The sequence below is a fragment of the Pollachius pollachius genome (assembly GCF_949987615.1).
Source record: "Pollachius pollachius genome assembly, chromosome: 3".
Taxonomy (NCBI): Eukaryota; Metazoa; Chordata; class Actinopteri; order Gadiformes; family Gadidae; genus Pollachius; species Pollachius pollachius.
In genome coordinates, this window is record NC_136936.1 from 25,406,012 (window position 1) to 25,419,269 (window position 13,258).

Genomic DNA, 13,258 nt, shown 5'->3' on the forward strand with positions numbered 1-13,258 from the left:
CCTTGGTTAATGGACGTAGTGTCAGGAGGAGTGACACCACCTTGGTTAACAGACGTAGTGTCAGGAGGAGTGACAACACCTTGGTTAATAGATGTAGTGTCAGGAGTTACACCACCTTGGTTAATCGACGCAGTGTCAGGAGTGACACCACCTTGGTTAACAGACGTAGTGTCAGGAGGAGTGCTACCACCTTGGTTAATGGACATAGTGTCAGGAGTGACACCACCTTGGTTAACAGACGTAGTGTCAGGAGGAGTGACCCCACCTTGGTTAACAGACGTAGTGTCAGGAGGAGTGACACCACCTTGGTTAACAGACGTAGTGTCAGGAGGAGTGACACCACCTTGGTTAACAGACGTAGTGTCAGGAGGAGTGCTACCACCTTGGTTAATGGACATAGTGTCAGGAGTGACACCACCTTGGTTAATGGACATAGTGTCAGGAGTGACACCACCTTGGTTAACAGACGTAGTGTCAGGAGGAGTGCTACCACCTTGGTTAACAGACGTAGTGTCAGGAGGAGTGACACCACCTTGGTTAACAGACGTAGTGTCAGGAGGACTGACACCACCTTGGTTAACAGACGTAGTGTCAGGAGGAGTGACACCACCTTGGTTAATGGACATAGTGTCAGGAGTGACACCACCTTGGTTAATGGACGTAGTGTAAACAGACATAGTGTCAGGAGGAGTGACACCACCTTGGTTAATTGACGTAGTGTCAGGAGTGACACCACCTTGGTTAATGGACGTAGTGTCAGGAGTGACACCACCTTGGTTAACGGACGTAGTGTCCGTCACTGGGGCGGCCCCGGGCCCTCACATGAAAACAAGTGAACAGAAACCGTGTGCTGGATGATTTATAAAGGTTGCGTTTAATAAGAGGCTGAGATCTATGCGCTGTGATGTAGCGTACATCATGGCCAACATGCAGCGCTGAATTTTGACAAGCGACGGCGATAATGTGAGGGACATGGCAGGCGGACGTTAAACATCACTGATCCACAGGGACACGTAGTGTCAGGAGTGACACCACCTTGGTTAATGGACGTAGTGTCAGGAGTGACACCACCTTGGTTAACGGACGTAGTGTCCGTCACTGGGGCGGCCCCGGGCCCTCACATGAAAACAAGTGAACAGAAACCGTGTGCTGGATGATTTATAAAGGTTGCGTTTAATAAGAGGCTGAGATCTATGCGCTGTGATGTAGCGTACATCATGGCCAACATGCAGCGCTGAATGTTGACAAGCGACGGTGATAATGTGAGGGACATGGCAGGCGGACGTTAAACATCACTGATCCACAGGGACACACACTGACTCAGGTAGAGGACAGGGCCCTCTCCAAGGATTTGGATCAAAAGACAGAACGGCTTGGACGACAACAACAACAGATCCCATCCCGCTGAGGAGATGATTTAACCAATCACAGGCAGCCTGCGGCGTGCCCCGGAACTGTCCGATGAAGGCTCCCGCCGTTACCCCCATTTGGGTGGATGTGTTTCTCCACCTCCTTTATCTTAATTAATCAGTTTCACAGAGTTGACAATAAGCCTATTTATTCAAGCTCAAGCAACTCTTATCACATATTCTTATTTTCTCTCTCTCTCTCTTTCTCTCTCTCTCTCTCCTCTCTCTCTCTCTCCTTCAGTCTCTCTCTCTCTCCTCAGTCTCTCTCTCCCTCCTTCTCAGTGTCTCTCTCTCTCTCTCCCTCTCCATCTCTCTCCTTCCCTCTCTCTCCCTCTCCCTCTTAGTCTCTCCCTCAGTCTACTTAGTGTCAAGCTTTCTACACAGCCCGGCGAACACACACACACACTTACACACACACACACACACACAGGCTAAAGCAATAAGCATGCAACCAAACACACTGATGCAAACAGACATACACACAGGCTAAAGCATGCAACCAAACACAACGAACGTACACCCATGCAAACACACACACACACACGCACACGCACACACACACACACACACTCTCTAGAACTTGTGGATAAGGGCATGGATGATAATCGGGTCCCTGTGTCCACGTCAGCGACATTCTGAGATAAGACGGCCACACGTGAGGACGAGGCGAAGTAGCGGAGCAGACACGGATCGGTATAAACAACCGTGTGGACACGCAGCGGAGGGAACTGGGCACGGCGCCATGGCAACAGCACCGCCCCTCCTCCACTCCTCCACCCGCAAGCACTAATGGCGTCCCTCGAAATCGAGGATTTCTCGCGCGTCGTGATCAAACATTTGCTTACTATTATGTTTCAGCAGTGAGCTGAGATCAAAACGGGTGGACTATTTCAGAGATATAGAGGAACCACAACACGAGTACACCCGCACGAGGCCCTACCTGGTGACGACCCCCTACTACAGCGTCACTCAGGACCATCAACACTGAGGGGGTCCACCTGGTGACGAGTCGACCCCCTAGTCACTCAGGACCATCAACACAGAGGGGGTCCACCTGGTGACCAGTTGACCCCCTAGTACCGCGTCACTCAGGACCATCAACACTGAGGGGGTCCACCTGGTGACGACCCCCTAGTACCGCGTCACTCAGGACCATCAACACTGAGGGGGTCCACCTGGTGACGACTCCCTCGTACCGCGTCATCAACAACAGCCGCGTTTGCATGGACACATCTGGTCTGATTAGAAGTGGAAGAACAGCTCAATCGGAATAGAAAAGGATCATACATACGCCTCAATCTGAATACAATTCTCTGATCGGAATATAATTCTATGCGGAGTAGAAGAGGTGGTGTAGTCCACTATAATCGACATATATACACTTATTCTGATTAGTTCGGGATGGGTGCAGCCACTTTTTAACTTTAATTGGTCCAACCCGTCAGTACTTTTATGCACACCGAACATGACCACTGTCAAGGAAAGTGGATTTTTTTGCCTGATTCACGTCTTTCTTAGCACTCTGCAAGCAGTCCGGTAACTTGTCAACCCCAGTGTGTCCGGTTACTAAGCGACGTCAACGTCTTTAGCGGACTATTTCTCTGCTGATCAACACTGCTAATGGTAATTGTAAAAAGACACACCGTGTGAAGAAATTGTTTAGTTTTGACAAGGAGCCATGTAATAAGCAGAATAATGTATAGAACGTCGCAGGTCATTATCGAAAATAATACCCTTCAGGGCGAAGCAAGACACCTCCGCTACGCTTCAGGGTCCGGTTCGCCCTGTCAGGGCTTATTTTCCCGATAATGACCGGCATTCTGTACAAAATTATCCCATACATATATCAAATAAGTCCAGACCAACATAAAGGTTGTGCGCGAGATACATACAAACGTACGCTTACCACTTTTGTAAATGCCATATACACAGTACATTCGGATTGCATGATAGGAATAAATCTATTCCAAATAGAAATCGAATCGGATCAGAAGTGTCCATGTAAACGCGGCTACTGATGGGGTCCACCTGGTGACGACCCCCTAGTACCGCGTCACTCAGGACCGTCTCTACTGGGTTCCACCTGGTGACGACCCCCTAGTACCGCGTCACTCAGGACCATCAACATTGAGGGGGTCCACCTACTGACGACCCCCTCGTGCCGCGTTACTCAGGACCGTCTCAACGGGGGTTCCACCTGGTGACGACCCCCTAGGACCGCGTCACTCAGGTTCGAGGCGCTGCTCTGCCTAGGCTCGGGATTAGCGAGAACGCCGCTCGCACTTCTTGTGGCATCGCGATGTTTAGACGACAGGGGCGAGCAGGCGGCTCTGACCCCCCACCACCCCTTCAAACACACACCGTACACCAGAGCCCCGTAGCGAAGAGAAGGACGGATGATCAGCGCGCGGGAGCGCCTGGGGCACGAGGCTAGCGGCTAAGCAGTTCGCCTCGTGAAGGCGGTCCGGGACCTCGTGCTGGGCGGTAAAAAAAAAAAAAAAAAAGCGCCTCGGTTCCCGCCTCTGTATGCAGCCCTCGTATCAGGGTGCCGCCAATGCGGGAATCCGACTTCCTAAAGCGTGGATGGATGAGAGCAGATACTAGAGGAGGCTTACCGATGGGCGAGCGGGAGCTGATGCAGCCCATGGCGACGGACAACACGCGGGAACAACAACCTGGATCCCCCGATCTGTACAGAGAGACCTCGTCAGACCGACGCCTCGCTCCTCTCGTCACGCGCTCCGCCGCCAGGTTCCGCGAGGCTACGGCGCGCGGCTGGGCTCACACCGCTCGATCTCGACGCCGAGGGCGGGAAAAAGTACTTAGGCTCCGTGTTGGCGTCCACGTGTTTCTCTGATGCGTTTACTTCCGTCGGTGACCGTCCTGCAGAGCATCTTGTGTCCAGTGTGCTCGTGCTCGTGCTCGTCCTCGCCCCCCAGGTCTTTCATCCTCTTCAACCTCTCGCTCTCCACCATGACGTCAACAATGGAGGGAAGAGATTCTGCAACGAGGGGAGGGACAACGCTTCTCTCTCTCGCTCGCTCTCTCTCTCTCTCTCTCTCTCTCTCTCTCTCTCTCTCTCGCTCACTCGCTTTCTCGCTCTCTCGCTTTCTTGCTTTCTCGCTTTCTCGCTCTCTCTCTCACATAACCATTTTGGTTTTATAATCCCCTAGTCCTTTTCCGCCTCCTTGTATTGTTTCCCGCAACCAACAGGTGATGTGCGGAATGAGAGCTGATTGGCTACTGTTCCTGCACTAGGTGGAAAAGGGGCGGGGCCAGGGGACACCGTTATCTGCTCAATTTCTGCAGTGCTGGAAATGTGGAGACCTCAGCTAATGGGAATCATGGTTTGGATCCCAACCAACCAACCGTCATGTGTGTTATGTTTGAACCAGATATTATGATGTTTAGGACTGAAATGAGGTCATTGAGGAAGACGACAGTAGCCCTGTAACGGAGAAAACGGAACGGAGGTTCTGTCATCCAGCTGACAGCTGTTCACTACAGCATGGAGGAATCGAGGCTCACTGAATGCATTAGCCGGACAGATAGAAATTAGCATCCCGCGCCCCAGTTCCAATGCCTGACCCCCAACCCCGGAAAAAAAAAAAGAAGTAATTATGTAAAAACATTTAACATAACATTTGTTGATTATCCTCCAAAAAACATGCATACCGCTCCCGAAAACTCACCGCTCGCCACTGGTTTGTGTGTGTGTGTGTGTGTGTGTGTGTGTGTGTGTGTGTGTGTGTGTTTGTGCGCGCGTGTGTTTGCGTGCGGCGTGTCCAAGCAAATAAAAAAACATTTTGAACTTCTTTTTACCTGTTTTTCTGTGACTTGAGTAAAATACCGAAAGAATACAGCTGCTGATTCATTTGATAGAACATTGTACTAAACTAGCCTGTATAAACCCAATATGAAGAAGCCATTGCACTGATTGTAGAATATCTGACCTCTAGAGCAAACGAGGATGTTTTTTCTTGCAGTCAACTTTACAGAGCTTCTGAGGATCAGTTCTGCAGTGCGCAGGGAACCTATTTCATAACAGTGAAATTGCGGCAACAAGAACGAAGTCCTGAAGCTGCACCATCCGTGGGCCCTGTCTCTGTGTGGAGCTGTGGCGCCATCTGCAGGACGAGGAGCGGCATGGAGCTGCTGCTGCTGCTGCAAGAACCAGGCGGAACTGCTCAAAATATAGTATCCATACAATAAGGATTCATAATAATTGAATGAGAACAACTGAGGTCCGAAGGGACAAATCTTAATGTTTTAATATGTTGAATAATGAATTGCCTACTGTGTGATGTCATCGAGTTCAGATGCTTCTCTGTGCTCATTAAACACTAATTTACGAGCATGCAATAAGAGACACTATTGGAAAAATACATTCAACTCATCATAGGATCTTCTCCTCACAGTGGGTTGTTAAATACACATTTTTCATTTACATAAACAACAGAGGTACACTCTGGAAGAATGCCAGAATGCCTTTCAAGCTCAATCCTGAGGTTTTAAAAAATGTGGGGTTCTCTCTCTCTCTCTCTCTCTCTCTCTCTCTCTCTCTCTCTCTCTCTCTCTCTCTCTCTCTCTCTCTCTCTCTCTCTCTCACTCATGGCCCTGCTAGGTTGCGGGCAACAGCCGGTCTGGCGGCGCAGTGCCTGCGGTCTGCGCCCACGCAGGCGGCGTAAGCCATGGCGTGGGCGATGTAGCTCTGCTCGTGAACCCCTTGGAGGAGGTGGGCCATGGGCCCGCGCGCCAAGATCACCACGTCCTCACCCCCATGCGTGGCCGACTTCAGCGGCACGGCCGCCAGCTGGACATAGCCACTGGTCTCTGGAGGAGGAGTAGCAGGAGGAGAAGGAGGGAGAGGAGGAGGAGAGGGAGGAGGAGGAAGAGGAGGAGCAAGAGGGAGAGGAGGAGGAGTGGGAGGAGGAGCAGGAGGGAGAGGAGGAGGAGGAGAGGAGAAGAAGAAGGAGAAGAGAGGAGCAGGAGGAGAGGAGGAGGAGCAGGAGGAGAGGAGGAGCAGGAGGAGGAGGGAGAGGATGAGCAGGAGCAGTAGGAAGAGGAGCAGGAGGAGGAGAAGGAGAGGAGCGGGGGGGAGGAGGAGCAGCAGGAGGAGTTGGAGAGGAGGAAGAGATGAGGAGGAGGGAGTGGAGGATGAGCAGGAAGGAGTGGAGGAGGAGCAGGAGGAGGAGGAGAGGAGGAGGAGAGGAGGATAGGAGGTGTCAGTTCCACTATGTGTGCAAATGTGTAGGTAAAAATAATAGTAATGACAGTAATTAATTGCAATTATATAGCACCTTTCAAGCAACACAAAGCACTTTGTTTGTTTGTGTGTGTGTGTGTGTGTGTGTGTGTGTGTGTGTGTGTTTATGCGTGTGTGTGTGTGTGTGTGTGTGTGTGTGTGTGTGTGTGTGTGCGTGCGTGCATGTGTGAGTGCGTGCGTGCGTGCGTGTGTGTGTGCATGTGTATTTGTGGGGGAAAAAGCCCTTCCACTTCAAAAGTCTGGATGTGTGTGTTGAAAAATGAGAAGTAAAATGTGAGTCTAGCATTAACTAGGGCCCCTAGGTTACTGACCGCTAACCAGGGCCCCTGGGATGCTGACCGCTAACCAGAGACCGCTGACCGGGGCTGGTTGGTCACTATAAAGATTGATGCTGGTTGGTGATTATAAAAACAGGTGCTGGTTGGTGACTATAAAGACTGCTGCTGGTTGGTCATTTTAAAGAGGAGGACGGTCTTACTTGTATCGACCTTACGGATGTCGGGGCGTTTCCCTCCCTCCATCTTGTTCCCAGGTCCGTTCCCGTACATCAGGGTGGTGAAGGGCATCATGTCCGAGGCCCACAGGGGGGATTTACCTGAACAAACATCACATAGTGTAAACTTAAACATCATACGTCATAATTTGTTAAATGTTAAATGTTATACACATGTAAAGGGGCACACTTTCAAACATTCTACAAAGAGAATATGAATTATATTATTACATGTTATAAAGTAATGACAATTTGCAACTGCACACAATAGCACATATTCATAACACGATAGGCTCCTCACTTAAACCTTCACTTTCACATGGCATCGGTTCCACTGATGTACCTGAATAAGCAGCACATACACCTCTCACACGCACACACACCCAAACACAAATACACACACATGCACATACACACACACACACAATCACTGGCTAAAGAATTCAAACAAACACACACAAACACACACACACACACACACACACAGGCTAAAGCATGCAACCAAACACACCCACTCAAAAATACATACACACACACAGGCTAAAGCATGCAACCAAACACACCCACGCAAACAGACTTAAATACACACATACACACACAGACACACACACACAAACACACACACACACACACACAAACACACACACACACACAAACACAGGCTAAATCATGCAACCAAACACAACACACACACACACAGAAACACAAACACTCACGAACCCAAGAAGGAGTACAGACAAATACAAACACAAACACACATACCAAAGCATGCACACACACGAACACCCGCACAACCACTAAATATATTGTTGCCTCACACAATGGACTGTATCCATGTGTTAAAGTATCAGTGAGAGGTGTGTGTTGGGCAGGGGCATGGGCAGCAGGGAGGGTTTTATTACACTAACATGCTTAGTCTCAGATAAACCAGCTTTTATGATACCTAATGATTAACTGCTCACTGATTGGACTCTGCAGCATATTGGATTTAAGTGTAAAGGTGAATCACCCAGCCCTTGGGCCTGATACCTTTTCAAAGCAGTGACTTGTGTCAGGTGTACTAAAATAGAAGGGCATTGTTATTCCTACATTATGATGATTATTATTACCCAGAATGCTGTTCCCTCTGAAGGGGTATCCGTTGATGACCAGGGGGTGCGAGTGGTCCGCCGTCACCACGGTGAGGGTCTCCTCCTCATTGGTCAGCTCCAGGGCCTTGGCCACGGCCCGGTCCAACGCCACCGCCTCGTGCAGCGCCATGGAGCCGCGGCCTGCGTGGTGGGCCTGGTCGATACGGCCTCCTGGACCAGGGGCAGAGCCAGACCGCCCCACAGGGATCAGAGGGAGGGGACCCAGGGGAGCCAGCGCCCTGGACCCAGGGGAGCCAGGGCCCTGGACCGAGGGGAGCCAGGGCCCTGGACCCAGGAGAGCCAGGGCCCTGGACCCAGGAGAGCCCGGACCCTGGAGGACCCAGGACCAAGGTCCCAGGAGCAGTGTGAGAGAGCCCCACAGGGATCAGAGGGAGGGGACCCAGAAGACCCAGGGATGGGTCCAGGGAGTGGTGTATGAGTGGTGTGTGTGTGTGCCCTCACCCTCCACCAGTAGGAAGAAGCCTTTAGGGTTCCTGCTGAGAATGCGGATGGCCTTCTCCGTGGTCTCAGCGATGGATGGGTCCATGAGGGGGTCTCTCTCCATGTCGAAGTGCATGTCCCCGGGTTCAAACAGGGCTGTGGGGGCAGGAACACACCAACTCTCAGACAGAGACAGAGAGAGAGAGAGAGAGAGGGAGAGAGAGAGGGAGAGAGAGAGAGCGAGAGAGCGAGAGAGAGAGAGAGAGAGAGTGAGAGAGAGAGACTTACCCATAAGGTAGTCTGTTGTTTCAGGGTCAACTGCATCAAAGTCAGTTTTGTTCCAAACGTAATGCGCTACCTGTACACACATAACACATGGAGACAAACACACACACGCACGCACACACATACACACATAAACGCACACCTTTACATTAACATTAACATTTAGGGAATTTAGCAATTTTTTAAACAAAGCGACTTATAATAAGTACATTTGTCAGAAGAAGGAGAAACAACAATATATCGTCGGTACAGTAAGGATGGTCATAGAACCAAGTGCCAAGCACTAACAATTACTAAGTTAACCAATTCCCTGTCTACAAAAAGATAGCTAGGATAATACTATCTTTAAGTGCCATGAGGTACAACATACAATAAGTGAGCAAGAGGGGAGTTTTTAGGAGAGTAAGGAAGGAGGGGAACTGGGGGGGAGGGGGTAGGGCTATTTAGAGTAAAGGTAAACTCTGAACAAGTGAGTATTGAGTCTCTTCGTGAGTTCCCAGTATATTACATGTTGTTTCTAATACTAACACATAATGGTGGTGGTCATGTGTTAAGAATGTAAAACCAGCTTGAATGTCTCTCATTCAAACTCTTGTTCCATCTCATGCAGATAGAGGGCTGTAGCCATGATGTCTTTGAGTTCGTGGATCATAGGTCACCAGACAGATTCTACCGGCCTTTAGGTCCTCTCTCCTCCACCACTCCCCTCTTCTGGCCTGAAGAGCCGTGAAGACGGTGGATCACTAGAACCAAAGAGACACGCCCTCTCTGAGGATCACTAGTACCAAAGAGACACGCCCTCTTTGAGGATCACTAGAACCTAAGAGACATGCCCTCTCTGAGGATCACTAGAACCAAAGAGACACGGCCTTTCTGAGGATCACTAGAACCTAAGAGACAAAGCCTCTCTGAATCACTAGAACCTAAGAGACACGCCCTCTCTGAATCACTAGAACCTAAGAGACACGCCCTCTCTGAGGATCACTAGAACCTAAGAGACACGCCCTCTCTGAATCACTGGAACCTAAGAGACACGCCCTCTCGGAATCACTAGACCCTCAGAGCCAGGCCCTCCACACAGCACCTTGCCGGCCTTCAGGCTCTGCCACTCCTGGATGAGGTGGCGTCCGTCCTTCCTGCGGCCCCTGGAGGAGTAGTCCCGGGGGTACTCGGGGTCCCGGGTGCCCTTGGGGGTCATGTACTTCCTGCCCCCCCCAATGATCACCTGGAACAACATACAAATACATCCTGTACATAGACACATACAGAGTGTATATATATACACACACTATAGACAAAGACATGGATATGTGCCCAGGAATACAGAGACCTATGGGCAAACACCCCTGTGCCCAGCACAAGGATATAGTACACTGAGCTGTCTACGTTGGTGGCAGAAACCTTTAAATGTCTGGGACATTAAAAGGTCCCAGAATTGTGGTTTGAGATGCAGACAGAGGGGCAGCGGGATGGGGAGGATAGGCATTTAAAGGGGTGATATTATCCTTTTGCACTTTTCCTTTGCTTTAGGCTGCTAAGCTAGAAAAATTAAAGTCCAAGCCAGGGGGAGTATTCGCGCCCACCGAGAACGCCCCTCAATAAGTGTGTGTAATGGCTTGTTTGCGCTCAAACTTTACTTCCGTAACAGTGTGACGTCAGACTGTAGTGGGCGGTGCTGAGGGGGGGTGAATTTGCCAAAACAAAAGGTTTGACCAATCGCAACAGAGTGGGCGTCCACCAATCACAGCTGACTGGGCTACTCGGGAGAGGAGCCTTAAACAAAATGATACAAATCAGAACTTTTTGAAAGATGCTGAAATTGGTTTTGCAGAAATGAACAGTGTGAGAATAATAAACGGTACTTTTAACAAACAGGGATGTAACCCTATTCTAGCAGTACCCCCAAATGCAATTATTAACCCTAAAAAAGCATGATATGAGATTGTGTGTGCTCGTCCCGTGGTCCTGGGACCCGGCTGAGCGGAGGTGTCATGGCGGCTCACGTCGATGTCCGTGTTGCTGAGGAGCTGCGAGGCGATGTCCGTACAGTTGTTGGTCCTGGCGGAAGCGGGCAGGTCAGCGTCGCTGTACCACTTCCTGCTGGCGCTGTGGGCATAGCTGGTGGCGGGGGTGGCGTGCTGCACCCGGGTGGTGGTGACGATGCCCACCGCCTTGCCTTGGTAGGGAGACAGAGCGGGGGGGAGAGTCATTAGGCTGGAGGTGGGTTTGGGTTGTTCCCTCCACCCAGCGCTGATTGGTCGGATCATTTGTCTTTCAGGATCAGGGCAGAGAAGCACAATGTGAACTCACCTTGATCTAGTTAGTTATCTAGGTAGTTATCTAGTTAGTTATATTTTTAGTCATCTAGGTAGTTATCTAGTTAGTTATCTTGTTAGTTATCTAGGTAGCTATCTGGTTAGTTATCTAGTTAGTTATTGAGTTAGTTATCTAGTTAGCATTTAACCAGCAAGGAAAGAGCATGAGGTTCTGGTATGGCACATACCTGCTCTATACATATAGTGCAATCAAACAGCCTATTCGATAGCTGATTCAATGGAGATAGTTACAGTATATAGTATTATACATTATGCCCAAGTTACATGGAATCAAGCCATTATGTAGTAGTTTCCGTTGAAAGCATACCAATAATAATAATTGCTATATTCCATTTGTTATGTTTAGCCTTAAACATGTAAATCCAGGCAACGAGGAAGAGTGTTTCAGAGAGAGCCTTTCTCCAGTCAACAGCCATAGCCCCACGCAAAGTCCCTGCAAGGAGGGGCCTATGGGGGGCACTATGACACAAGAGCCACAGTGCTCCTAGCAGTATGCATGTCCCTGGGGGCCAATGTATCTGTATAATAGCACTAATGATATCTAAAGAGAACAATGTGGTTTTAATAGTGGAAATGTTAAAATACATCAGAGATATATGGGCCTCCTTTAATTAGCAATCTATCAACCCTAACTAGAGAGTGGAAGTAAAGACTAAAGACTGTCTATGGGTCAATCTACAAGAAACCCCCTTTACCCCCTGGCCTTCACATCCTGGTTGGTCTCCCAGGTCCACTCCCACAATCAGAAGACCTCTCCACTTGTGAGGGACCTCACACACGTGTGTGTCCTGCTAAGAGATGAGCCTCATGTAGCCCCCTTACCTTTGAGGGACCGGACCCCACCAGTCCAGGTCCCTACCTCTGAGGGACCGGACTCCACCAGACCAGGTCCGCATCTCTGAGGGACCGGACCCCACCAGACCAGGTCCCCACAAGACCAGGACCCCACCAGACTAGGTCCCTAACTCTGAGGGACCGGACCCCACCAGTCCAGGTCCCTACCTCTGAGGGACCGGACCCCACCAGACCAGGTCCGCATCTCTGAGGGACCGGACCCCACCAGACCAGGTCCCCACAAGACCAGGACCCCACCAGACTAGGTCCCTAACTCTGAGGGACCGGACCCCACCAGACCAGGTCCCTACCTCTTAGGGACCACACCCCACCAGACCAGGTACCTACCTCTGAGGGACCGGCCCCCAACAGACCAGGACCCAACAAGGCCAGGACCCCACTAAACCAGGTCCCTATCTCTGAGGAACCGGACCTCACCAGACCAGGATCCCACAGCTCTGAGGGACCAGACCCCACAGAGACCCCCAGACCAGGTCCACAGCTCTGAGGGACCGGATCCCACAGAGACCCCCAGACCAGGTCCACGGCTCACGTTTAGGAGAAAGGTAAAGATCCACATGATATTAAATCGGTCCAATCCTTCCCCAGAGGACTAGGCTCAGTGATGCCGTTTATTGCTTCGGTCCACAATCAGCGGTTAACCATGAATCACTGATTACAGACGGTTATTATTTAAGGGCTCTCATGAATCAAAGCCCAGTCAGTGGGTTGACATCCAAACAGGTTCAGGGAGGACAAGGTCAAGCAGCCCGGGACCACACAATAAAACATGAAAAAAACATGAATGAACAAGGACATGAATAAATAATGAATTAATACATAAATCGATCCATTTAACAATGAATTATCCAATTGATAATGACTGAATCAAAATGTAACGGGGGTACGCTTGGACCAAACGTATGGTAACCAGGGGTAACGGTGGTGCGCGTGAGAACCATGAGAACCGTACATCAAAATGGATGTAGCATCCGGGCAGACCTCAGTTATTCCAACTACATGTCAAAGTTTGACTCTGCCTCATTTCCTCTAACCAAAAAAGG

The 13,258-nt window shown here is 50.2% G+C and overlaps 1 protein-coding gene across 1 annotated transcript in view; it reads right to left on the reverse strand.

Moving 5' to 3' along the window:
• Window positions 1-6,018: 6,018 nt before the first annotated feature.
• The window catches only part of alp3 (alkaline phosphatase 3), a gene marked incomplete at both ends in the record, with an annotated part of 25,520 nt that continues 18,280 nt past the window's right edge, over window positions 6,019-13,258 (reverse strand). The window contains 7 exons of the mRNA XM_079731632.1: window positions 6,019-6,242; window positions 7,154-7,270; window positions 8,278-8,469; window positions 8,761-8,895; window positions 9,028-9,097; window positions 10,109-10,249; window positions 11,028-11,200. Of these exons, the coding sequence (XP_079587758.1) occupies window positions 6,019-6,242; window positions 7,154-7,270; window positions 8,278-8,469; window positions 8,761-8,895; window positions 9,028-9,097; window positions 10,109-10,249; window positions 11,028-11,200 (1,052 nt within the window). The remainder of the gene's footprint in view (window positions 6,243-7,153; window positions 7,271-8,277; window positions 8,470-8,760; window positions 8,896-9,027; window positions 9,098-10,108; window positions 10,250-11,027; window positions 11,201-13,258) is intronic.